Genomic DNA, 12700 nt, shown 5'->3' with positions numbered 1-12700 from the left:
AGCACCACTGGCAGCCTCTCGTCGAAGTGTGCCAAGACCGAGTTTGAGACAAGCAAGTTCTTGACTGCCTGGAATGTGGCCTCCTGGAGCTGGCCCCACACCCAAGGGGCCCGCTTGTCCAGGAGTCTGTATAGGGGCTCCACTACCGCCGCCTTGTGGGGAAGGAAGGAATGGTAAAAGTTCAATAGTCCCAAGAAGGCCTGAAGTTCAGTCTTGCTCTTGTGTGCTGGGGCATCACAAATGGCCCGTACCTTGTCCCCAGTCGGGTGGAACCCTTCTGCATCCACCATAAATCCCAGAAAGTCCACCTGAGGCACTCCTAGTAGACATTTTTCCCGCTTCACCTTGAGACCTGCCGTCTGGAAACAGTGCAGAATGGTGTGGAGGCGGTCCTCAAACTCCTCTGGTGTGGGCCCAGCAATCAACACATCATCGAAGAAGGGGGTAATGCCAGGAATCCCTTTAAGGAGAGAGTCCATTAGATTCTGGAATATGCCTGGTGCCACGCTGACACCGAATTGCAGCCGCTTTACCCTGAACGCTCCTCTGTGCGTCACAATCGTCTGTGCCTCTGCTGTGGCCTCTTCTACTGGCAGCTGTTGATATGCTTGGGCCAAGTCCAGCTTGCCAAAGATTTTTGACCCAGCCAGGGTGGCAAGGACATGGCTGACCACTGGCACTGGGTATGCGTGGGCCGTGAGGGCCTTGTTTATGGTACATTTGTAGTCTGCGCAGATGTGGACCGAACCATTAGGCTTGATGGGTGTGACGATTGGGGTAACCCAGGGGGCATTAGGCACCAGCTCCAGCACTCCTTGCTCCATGAGCCGGTCCAATTCCTCGTCTATACGGGGTTTCAGGGCGAACGGGACCCGGCGGACCTTGAGCCTGACCGGTCGTACTGCGGGGTCAAGCTGTAGAGCAATGGGGGGGGGCTCGTATACTGTCCCAATTTCCCATCGAAAACCCCCGGAAATTCCTTGCATATGGCGTCCACGTCCACTTGTAAGCTAGTGTGGTTCACCCCGGTGATGGCTAGCCCCAGTGGTCCAAAGCTTGCCAATCCCAGTAAGCTAATGTAGGGGCCCTTGACCACAAGCAAGTCTAGTTGCCGCGTCCACCCTCGATATTGCACCCTGAAGGTCCTCACCCCCATTGTGGGGACCTTACGTTTCTGGAAGTCCCGGAGGGTGAATGGGGCCGGCCTGAGTTTGGGACCCCCAGTAGGACACAGTTTCCTTAAGGTCCTTGCCGAGATTATGGATAGAGTTGAACCCGTGTCAAGCTCCATGCGGCATGGGGCCCCCTTTATCTGTACCTCTACATAAATTTTCTCTACGTTGGGGTGGGGCAACTGGTATACCTGGAAGTCCGTGAGCTCCGTCGAGTTGCCTTGGTGCGTTGGGCCCCGGGACCTGGGGCTCTTGGATTGGTCATCTGATGCCTGGCGTCGGGTGGGCCGAGCCCGACACACCCGGGCGATGTGTCCCGATTTTCTACACTGCCTGCACTCTGCGTTGCGGAAACGGCAGGTCCTCCTCTCGTGACTTTCCCCGCAGCTTGCGCAGTTCCCTCCTTCTCGTCGAGGCAGCTGTGGTATGTGTGCTGCTTGAGTGCGCTGCTGTACTTGGTGCACCTCCTCCCTGTCAGATCCTGAGTCGTCGGTGAAGTCTTCGTGGTGGACCCTCGGTTGGGACGGCAGGCTCGGCCGTGCCTCTTGCGTCGACCTCTCGGCAGCTTCCGTTGCCAGGGCCTCCTCCAGAGCGACCTGGAATGTTAGGTCCTTCTTAGCGTAGAGGCGTCGTTGCAGCTTCTCATCCTTCAGGCCACCGACGAGGCGGTCACGAAGCATGTTTTCCAACTCTGAGAAGTTGCAGAACCGGGCGCCTTGGCGGAGAGAGGTCACAAACCCAGTTATGGTTTCCCCAGGGGCTTGCCGCTTTGCGTAGAAGGCATTTCGACAAGCCACCACTGAGGGCTGTGGCGAAAAGTGCCCCTTCAGCTGTTCCATTATTGTTTTGTATGGAACAGTAGCAATGTCTTCAGGCGCAAGGAGAGCCCGGGCGATTTCAAACGTCTCCTCTCCGCAGACGCTGAAGAATATCGCCCTCTTCTTGGTGTCTTCTTCGTCGGTGACCCCTTTGGCTTCTAGGAGGAAGGTGAAGCGGGAGGCGTACGCTTACCAGTCTCCAGATGCTGGGTTGAACGGCGAGAAGCTGCTGTCGGTTGCCCTTCTGAGTTCCTTGTGTCCTGGGGCTGAAGCCTGGATACACGGTGCAAGGCAGCGGTGCGGCAGGTGGCGGTGCTGCGGTGCTGTGTGTGGCGGTCAGCTCAGCGGGATCCCACCTTCGTCGCCAGTGAAATATACTCAGAGTCGCAAAGTGATTTCATGCTCTTTATTCAGCTCATAGTGGTGAGGAGGGAATGAATGTCCCCTCAAAGTATCTGCTTTATATACATTATTTACACAATGGGCTGCACGTGATTGGCTAATTCCGGACTTCTCCTGTAGGCCAATCAGGTTGTGGATTCACTTCTATCTGGAGCTGGATTGGGTGGCTCCTGCCGTCCAATCATACTGCTGCATTGTTCTAGGACCAATCAGACTGCTGCATTCTGAATCCTATTGTTCTAGGACCAACCAGACTGCTGCATTTTGGATCCTATTGTTCTAGGACCAATCAGACCAATCAGACTGCTGCAGTTTGGATCCTATTCAACTCAGTATATAACACATATCATCCTAAATATGTTTTTGATTACCTGATATATTGATTACCTGATAGAAACATCGATTACTGTAAACTGAATGGTGGGCATTGATAAAGGTAAGTACACGTAAACTGCATGTTGCTTCACCATTTTTCAAACTTCAGGGCTTGAACTTCCATTTCTTGGAATTCCTGGAATGCTCAGCGGCAGGGAGGTCTCTCTTCAGAGTCCAACAGTAGTCAGCCATCATGACTGTGTCCCAGCGACCCTGATACCTGGTCTCCATCTCTTTCATGTCCTGATGGAATCTCTTCCCCTGCTCGTCACTCATTGAACCCAGGTTCTCAGGAAACCGGTCCACATCTGAAAATAGGTAGTGCATCTTGATGCTCATGTTGCAGCCCAGGTTTCTGAAAGCAGTCAGCATGTTGACAAGTTCTGCATAGTTTCTGGCCTTATTGTTGCCAAGAAAGTTCTTCACTACCAGAACAAATGCCTTCCATGCTTCCAGTTCCACTTCGTTCATTGAGTTTCCAAACTCTGGGTCTCTGATGAGCTGACGGATCTGAGGACCGTCAAAGATGCCAGCTTTCAACTTCTCCATGGTCAATCCTGGAAAAACCTGGCACAAGTAAGTGAAGCAGTCACCATCCTTGTCCAGAGCCTTGGTGAACTGCTTGATTAAGCCGAGCTTGATGTGCAGCGGTGGGAAGAGTATTCTGTCTCTGTCCACCAGAAGGTCGTTGATGACGTTCCTTTCTTTGCAAGGCACCAATTCCTCCCGCACAGGCCAGTCCTTCTTCATGTAATGCTGAGCACGGTCCCTACTATCCCACATGCACAGAAAACATGGGTACTTGGAGAAGCCAGACTGTTGTCCCAACAAAAAGTTCACCATCTTCAGGTCAACAAAAATAAACCACTTATGCTGATCATAACCAATTTTCTCCAGCACATACTTCACTGCTTCATAGTTCTCCTTCAGTGTAGTTGAGTGAGCCAGGGGTATAGAGGCAAACTGGTTGCCGTTGTGTAGCAGAACACATTTCAGTGATCGCTTGCTGCTGTCAATGAACAGTCTCCAATCTTTGGGTTCGTACTGTGGCACTCCAAGCTTGAGCAGAAGCTGCGCAATATCTGCACAGTACACCAAGTCCTTCTCTTCCAAGAAAAAACGGAGGTACTCTTGATGCCTGTTGAGGAAGAAGCTGATGCGAGCACTGTCAGAAAGGAGGTTTTTTTCCTTCAATCTGGATGCCAACAATTCGGCAGAGTCCTTTGACAAGCTGAGGTCGCGAACTAGATTATTCAACTCCTTTTGGGAAAATGGATGTGGAGCATCATCTTCAAGAACCACTTCTTCTTCTTCATGTCCTTCAACACTGGAGGCATCTTCGTCACTAATGTCAGGAAGTTCTCTGAAGATAGGCACTGGAATTTCATCACAATGAGCTATAGCACGACGTGCTGATTGTGTTACGATACAGAAGCAATGCAGCTGCGAGCTGCTAGCTTGAAAACATCACATGATGTTGGGACTGTCCGTGGGAAACAGAGGGACAGTCAATTCACAGTGCGAAGCACCAGAATTAGCTCAGAGTGTAATATGAGCTGTACAGGAAGTACAGGAAGTTTTTGTCTCTCGACTGCTGGAGTTTGAAGAGAGCAGTCATGTTTTTTGTAACGCTGCAAAGACAGAAATAAAGGCATATAAATACGTTTCTGTCTATCTCTTTCCCCTGCCAGGGGGGCAACAAAGAGGGGGGGTGTTCTTCTCACACTGAGAAGGATCGCCTATCGCGACCTCTGCCTGGATCTTGCTGAGGAATGCAGACAGGGAGGTCAACAGGAGATTAAGCCGGGTGCCTGGAGAGTTGCCAGTTACTACTTATATAGGCTTGAATCCCGACAGTTTGAAGATCAGGATACTTGAGGCTGCTCCGGTTCTTTCTGTTGATCCCAGTCACATCAACAGCGCAGAAGTACCAGTCAGTGACATGGTTTGTCGGTTCCCTCCAAACCATGGGAATTCCAAAGTTCAGACTCTTCTTGCCATTGGTCCACCCACGTAGAGTCTCAGTGCATGCCTTGCACACCATGTGTGGCGCCCAAGCTTTATCCTGGTCACCAAGTTTAATACCAAAATAAGCATGGTAAGCAACTTTATGCTTTGCCGCACCAATTTATGGAAGATTTTGAGGGTTTATGACTTCAAACTGATCCCTTTTCGACATAATCACCCAGAACTATCGGACCTGAATACTTCTTGTCATTAAAATAATCATTTCCAATCAAAACAATTATTCGACATGGCATTTTACCCCCACCAACTTCTTCTAAAATGCTCCACACAAGCGTACATGTGAACAAAAACGTAAAAAAAGACATGTGGCCATAGCTCAAAAACTTGATCTGATTGAGCAAAACCAATGTGATTTTTGGATTCAGCGCATCAGATTCGTCCTAAATCAACTGAAAAAACGCAGACAACAAATTTGTTGTTGACCAGTGTAATCCTTCATAAAAGTTATTGCATTACATTCCTCATTAAATTTTCTTTCCATTGATACATGATTTTATGGTATATCTCAGTGCTTTTTTTCTAAAAAAATGTTTAGGGTACTCTTATTTTGACTCAAGAAAATCACCACTGGGGAAAAAGAAATACAGTTCAAATCTGGGAAAATAAATACAGTGAATTTATTCTCCAGTTAAATTAACAAAATGTTTAGGGGTATGTGTCCCCCTGCGTCCCCACAGAGAAAAAAGCACTGGTTTTACTCCAAAACAAAGTGGTGTCATGAGCCATCAAACCTCGGAAATACATTTTGTCCAGAAGGTTCCCTCTCCCCATTTTTAATATGAGATAATAATCATTGTCTGCATGCGCACATAGAAATAAATATAAATAAATAAACCCAGCCAGATGGGTTGTTGTTGTTACCTTCCTGGTTGCACATTGCTTAACCCTTTCCCCAGCGCGTTGCTTTCTCCAGGCCTTCCTGACGGCCTGCTGGTTTCTCTTTCTTCTTTAACTGGTTGGCCTCTTTGCACCCCTTTCTGTTTTATTCTGCACCCCTGAACGTATAGCACACAATAGCTGTGTGGGTGTGTGGCTTCTCCCTCAGCAAACTCTTTCCCTTTCTGTGTGGTTTGCATTGAGGCTTGGGCCTGGGCTGTTGCTGAAGTTTCCTTCTTTGTGTTCCCTAGCTAGTACAGTGGTACCTCGGGTTACAGACGCTTCAGGTTACGGACGCTGCAGGTTACAGATTCCGCTGACCCAGAAATATTACCTCAGGTTAAGAACTTTACCTCAGGATGAGAACAGAAATTGTGCGCCTGCAGCACAGCAGCAGCAAGAGGCCCCATTAGCTAAAGTGGTACCTCAGGTTAAGAACGGACCTCCAGAACGAATTAAGTTCTTAACCAGAGGTACCACTGTAGTAAGAATTGTATCTTCTTATATTTTGTTCTCTTTCCCTGATTGTTCCTTGCATTCATCTTTTTTACTGAATTCCCAGGCCTTGTTTCAAAAAAAGGGGGGAAGACCTAGTGAACTATAGCTTTCCCCACTGCTTTCTGCTAAAGCTATAGGCCTTCTGACAGGCCTCCTCTATAAGCTTTTGCACATAGGCTTCTCATGTTTTCCCACTGGTTCAAAAGGGCTACAGGCCTTCTTTACTGGATTGTACTGGTTTAACTGTTACCTTACTTATTTTCTCAGTTTGTACACCTTTGTAGCCTTGGCTTGCTGTAGCAGGCCTCATCTGTTGTTTACCTGTACACAGCTGCATTCATTTTAACTGTCACCTTACTTATTTTCGCATTTCTGTACACCTTTGTAGCCTTGGCTTTTGAAGCAGGCGCATCTGTCCATTACCTGTACACCTTGTCTCATCCCCCCCCCCCTGCAGTTTGCAGCCATGGCAACTTGAACCCTTGTAGTGCAGTTTTTCTCATTTCGAGTCTCTATTTTGTCATGTAGCCCCTTTTTGCGCATTAATCCAAGCAAGAGGGACTGGGGGGGGGGGCCTCACGACCCCTGGGGAGCCTGGCTCCAAACGGCCAGTGAACATGTGAACAGAGTACAGTTTCTGGATGTGGCAATGAAGATGAAGGTGTATGTGACGTGGAATGAGGGTGGCCCGTGAAGAATGGGATGTTGGGAATGGAAAAGGCGAGGCTCTTGGCAGCAGCAACTGCAGTAGGAGCCCCGACATTATGAGGACGTGGGGGAACCCCAGGAGAAAAAGGGGAGAGACTGGGATGCAACCAGTATGGAGGCTGGGGGCAGAGATTTGGAATGCTTTGCAGAAAAAGAAATTGATGGAAAAGAGAATGTGTACACCTTGAAGGCAATGTTTATCTTCTACACAGATTTGAGGTTTGCTTTCACAACCCTCCATGCCTGTATCGCAGAGAACATCTGAAAGGTAACTCCATTGTCCAAACAGAACACCGTAGAGCGGAGTTGGCAGCCCGCCAAGCTGGCCACCACGGGAGCATGAGATGATGAGAGGACCCTGAAGGTGGCTCTGGTTATTGGAGGGAGTGGACAAAGCTAGCACTCCGGAGATTGTGTTGAAATAGACAGAGGCTCAGGAAGAATACTGATTGCAAAGTATTGGAGGACACAGGATTTACCCACACTGGAAGAATGGCAGATGAAAGTGATGGACTACATGGAATTGGCAGAAGACTGGAAGAAATTTAAAGACTACTTGCAGAAATACTGTAAAATTAAGGAAAGTTAAAATGATGTTGGATGGAAAATAAGTGGTATTGGTAAAAAGATTTTTAAGAATATGCAAGTATGGTTTGATAACGGTTAAAAATACATATTTACAATAGGTTAAGATACTGAGTTATGACAAAAGATAGAGGGTAAGGATTTGCTGAAAGCATGTTTAAACGGGAATACAAAAGGGGAGGTGTGAGGAGGTCAAAGAATTAAGGAAATGAGATCAAGGATTATTGAAAGATGGAGTTAATTTTTGTCAGGGCTGCCTCAGGTCCCAGCTCACAAGAGACCAACGCCAAGTCCGGTTTATATACAGAGATGTTTATTGCAGTTCATTTTCTGCTCCACAGCCGAGGCGCGCAGCCCCACGTCTGTTACGCTTAGACCGCTGAAGTCCCCTCTGAGTCAGTCCCTCCCCTGCACCAGTTTAAGAGGCTTGCGCTGCTCCACCTCTTCCTTTCTTTCCTTTTCCGCAGGGTCTTCCTGCCCCCCGGGGTTTCGCCCCTCCTGGATTCCCCTGACGCGGAATCCCCAGACAGCTCTTCCCCCCTCCTGCGGGCTTTGGGACCTGGCTCCTCCTCCGGGCTCCCTGTTCTTCCGCGCGCCTCCACATTTGAACTTGGCGCGCGTCCCCAACCTCTAACCTTCCTCTTGACAGTTACACTACTCCCTGCACTACTCCCCTCCCCTTCCGGGAGGATGTCTTGCTCCGACTTTCCCCCCTTCTCTGCTGTCGGAGCTGCTCCCCCTGTCACACTGGAATCTCCACCCCCTTCACTGCGCTCTGGCGGGGAAGCCGGTCCTGACTCCCAGCTCCCACTTTGGGATCCCCTGCTGGCCCCCTGCTCCTGACGAGTCCCCCCTGTGACTCCCCTTGGCCTGACCACAGGCGCCCCCTTCTGGGAATCCTCCGATTCACTTGAAAGACTCATGGAATCCCTCGAGTCATTGTCATCCTCTTCCTCGCTGTCCTGGGATTCTTCCCCATTGCTCTCCGTCTCCTCCCTCACCTGTGCCTCTGTCCCTGAACCCCTGACAATTTTAAATTTTCTTTGTTTTCTTTTTTCTATTTAGTTATTATTTTTTTTCCTTTTCGATATATTCTTTCTATGTGTGATTTTTCTTTAGTTTGTTAACTTTTCCTATTCTGTAAACTTATGATCTTTGTAAACTTTATTTTGTAATTCTATGTTTGTGTTTAAAACTTTAATAAATATTTTTTAAAAAGAAAAGAAATAGACAGAGGCTCTCCCAATTTCCCTGCCCAGAATTCGTTGTTACCCAAAGGGAACACTGAAATTGTCACCCTTTGAATGAGCACATCGCTGGGGTAACGCCATCATCCAAACGGAACACCGTGGAGCCGAGTTGGCAGCTCTAAGAAACTGATGGTTTTGTAAGATGCCGTCCCCCACTGGGACAGAAGGACAGCTAATACATAAATCATGAAGATACAGCTCATAAACTAGAACATAAATTGAAACATGGCTACACGTAACACAGGTTCCCAACATCAATACTAACACAATGTAACAGATCACGGTGAGAATCAAAGTTTCGTTAGCAATGCACGTTTAGGCTAAATAAACAGGAACCAAGGAGGAATTAACAAACCCTGGTGGTAATAAACCCAGCAGTAAAAGGAAAGACAGGCATTTTACCACATCCATGTGAACTCTGTTCCTGGCCCTGAGATCTACCTAAAGATTAACAAAGCTACCTCCTTATTTTTATGTACCCAGGAGGCCTGGTAAGCAACTGGTCTGTGTTAGAATGCTTTACACGTGACTGACAGACATAGAGAAAATGGCGCAGAGATGCAGAGGATTGTGGGATCAATCAGAAATCAAGTCAATGACCCAAACCTAGTCAAAGTGATGCTTTCACCATTGACACAGTAGCTTGCTTCATTTTTCATAATTCCTCATAGCAATCCCACATGACCAGACACCTACACCCACATTTCTCAGGATGGTTACAATATAAAATCACAATATGAAAACACAAACCCCAAAACCTGTAACCCCCACCTCCCCACCACATTTCAAAAGAGAATTAGATGTCAATCAGCCAAAGGTCTGGTTAAAGAGGTGCGTTTTTCCCTGGCGCTTAAAGCTGCAGAAAGGTTTTTTTCCACTCGTCGTATGATTTTTTTGATGGGAACAGAGATTGGAGCTGTTACTGAAGCTTTTTCCACATTCCACACACTGATAGGGTTTCTCCCCTGTATGAATTCTTTGATGGGAAGTGAGAGAGGAGCTAAAGCTGAAACGCTTTCCGCATTCCACACACTGATACGCCACATCTCCCCATGCGTGCTGGGTGGATTCCAGCAACAGTTTTAGCAATTTACATATTCAATAAAATTGGCCACATGTTATAAAAGGAATATGGATTGTGTTCCCTCACCTTCTTGATTTCCCCTGGCAAACAAAAGTTGAGATTCTTAAATTGTGGTGCCCAGAATTGAACACAGTATTCTAGGTGGGGTCTGACCAAGGTAGAAGAAAGTGGTACTATTCCTGCCCTTGATCGGATTCTGACTTCTGCCACATTGGCCTCCGCTCCCCGTCATCTGCTAATGTGATGAGCATCCCCTCAGTTCCTTCATCCAAGTCATTTATAAAGACGTTGAACAACAACAGGCCCAGGACAGAACCCTGCAGCACCCCTCTGGTCACTTTTCCCCAGGATGATGAGGAACCATGAAGGAGTCCTCTTTGGGTTCGGTCAGTCAAATCCACCTAACAGTTACCTTGTTCAGCCTCATTTTACCAGCTTCCTCACATAAATGTCGCAGAGGACTTTGTCAAAAGCCTTACTGAAATGGAGATGCATTATTTCCACAGCAGTCCCCTTAGAAACAGTCTGTAACTCCATCCAAAAAAAAGAAAAAGAAAAAAGAGAGATTTCTCTAGCTTGACTTGTTTTTGACAAAGCCATGCTTTCAACCTGTCTGTTTATGTTGTGAATCACCATGAAATCTTCAGATGATGGGCACAAATTTTTAAAAAATGATAATAATAATAATAAGGATATTGACAAGCTGGAACATGTGCAAAAGAAGGTGACCAGGATGGTTTTGTTTTATTTAAGCATTTATTTGACTTCTATAGCGCCCTATAGCAGGGGTGCCAACTGGAATAAAATATAGGAGGCGTTTAGCAAGCCCCGCCTCGGTTAAACAGTCACAGGATGCGGTCCATGCATGCCATTTGAATGGCTATTCCTATGAACTGGGGGGTGGCCCCCTCACATATCTTATTGGGGGGCAAAGAGCTCTCAGACTCTAAGAGTTGGCTCCCATTCCCTACACTCACAAGTCACAGAACGCTTACAACATAAAATCACAGAATGAAAACACAAAACACCGCCCCCAAAACCTGTAACCCCCACCTCCCCACCACATTGTAAAAGGGCATTAGATGTCAATCAGCCAAAGGACTGGTTAAAGAGATGAGCTTTTCACTGGAACTGAAAGCTGTATAATGAAGGGTTTTGCGAAATTTGTATGGACTCTTTGATGGGAAGTGAGATTACAGCTCCTCCTGAAGCTCTTTCCACATTCCAAGCATTGATAGGGCTTCTCCCCTGTATGAATTCTTTGATGGGAAGTGAGATCGGAGCTCTTCCTGAAGCTCTTTCCACATTCCACACAGTGATAGGGTTTCTTCCTAATGAGATTTCCTTGATGGGAAGTGGAACTGGAACTTTTTCCACTTTCAAAATATTTATACAGCTTCTCCATTGTGGGGATTTTGTCATGGTCACCCTTGTCCTTGATTTCCAGTCCATCACTATCTGCAATGAAAAGTAATGGATTAGCGCCTCAGGGAGAAATTAAGGAAGAAGACTTGTTAACCCTGGTAATAGAGGAATAACACAAGTGGGTTAGATGGATGGTTTTCTGAAGGGTTGGGTGCATTAATTAACGGGGATCAACCGACATCCTTTGGGGAACCTGTGATTCTATAAGCTACTTTAACTTCCCTAACAACTCTGAAATTTACAGTTAAAATGGCCTGGGGAGTTCAGACCAGACAGATCCTTGTTTAGAAGTTGCAATATTGTAATCCCAGGAGTCTTAAGGGGGCGCTGTTGAGTTCTGTGAAATTATATGAGGTTCATCACAGAGAGCCGTTCTGAATTTAAAAGCAGATGATTATGATTCCAAAGGGATCCTTACCAAGAGTGGCCATGATCCCACGATTCTCCTCCATGACATCCTTATGCAGAGCTCTCTGGTCAGGATCCAGCAACGCCCACTCCTCGTCCGTGAAACGAACAGCGACATCTTCAAAGCACACTGGACCCTGAAAGAAAAAAGGGAAATGTCCTCCTCTGAGACAACATTGTTGTTCACCACCACTCCTTGAGATAGGACATTGTTCCACCCCTTGGCCTCTGTCCTCACAAGGCACCTTCCCCATACCTGATCTGGTTCCACAGCCCCTGCTTCCATTCTCTCCCTAAGAAAAGATGGATGAAGAGGTCTTGCGGGCATCATTCTGTCACCTGCAAGAGGAAAAAGGTTAGGGGGAACCCAGAGTGCTTGCTTCTCTCACAGGTGAATCAGTGCATCTCAAACTACACAGAGGCCTTTGAGAAAGTCTCGCCTGCTGAGTGCATTTGGATATTTGGGTGCATTTCATATATTAGTTGTGAAAAAAATATATCTCCCCTCCTCTGGGCTCTTGGTCCCAACTATCTCCCACAACAAAATATGGAAAAAACCCACAGATGAGTTGGGAAAACCAGCAGAATGAGACTAAACTAAACTAAATAAGATTTTAATATTTTAATGTTTCAATATTTTAATGTTGTATTTTAATTTTGTTTTTAAGTTGTAATCATTCAACTTGTTTTTATTATTGCTTGTTAGCCGCCCTGAGCCCGGCCTTGGCTGGAGAGGGCGGGGTATAAATAAAAATTATTATTATTATTATTATTATTATTAAACGGAGAAAAAACTCCTTCCTCCTTACCCAGTGGCCTCTCTCTGGTGTCCAACGGAGGCCTCTCTGCCTCACAGGAATCCAGGTCCATTTCTGCAAAGAGATCCTTTCCCTGAGAAAGAAACAAGGATTCAAAACAGAGAATGGGGAGAAGGATTATAAAATGAATGTCAGGGCCAAAAACCTGAAGGGTGTTAGATCTCATTTCATGGATGCCTTGCAGAAAAAGAATGGGCCATCAGCAGACCATTATGGGATGTGCTCTGTCCTGTTTGGAGCCCCTTGGGAGTAT

General features: G+C 46.9%; 2 protein-coding genes across 6 annotated transcripts in view; one reads left to right on the top strand and one right to left on the bottom strand.

Moving 5' to 3' along the window:
• The window catches only part of LOC114595218 (zinc finger protein 75D-like), a 437997-nt gene that overhangs the window by 53099 nt on the left and 372198 nt on the right, over positions 1 to 12700 (top strand). The window lies entirely within an intron of this gene.
• The window catches only part of LOC114595268 (uncharacterized), a 46321-nt gene that overhangs the window by 21806 nt on the left and 11815 nt on the right, over positions 1 to 12700 (bottom strand). Inside the window, 4 exon segments of the mRNA XM_077926754.1 lie at positions 10905 to 11254; positions 11640 to 11766; positions 11886 to 11968; positions 12439 to 12520. Coding sequence (XP_077782880.1) covers positions 10905 to 11254; positions 11640 to 11766; positions 11886 to 11968; positions 12439 to 12520 — 642 coding nt within the window.

The sequence above is a fragment of the Podarcis muralis genome, chromosome 4 (assembly GCF_964188315.1).
Source record: "Podarcis muralis chromosome 4, rPodMur119.hap1.1, whole genome shotgun sequence".
NCBI classification, from domain to species: domain Eukaryota; kingdom Metazoa; phylum Chordata; class Lepidosauria; order Squamata; family Lacertidae; genus Podarcis; species Podarcis muralis.
This window is presented reverse-complemented; position numbering and strand designations above follow the sequence as displayed.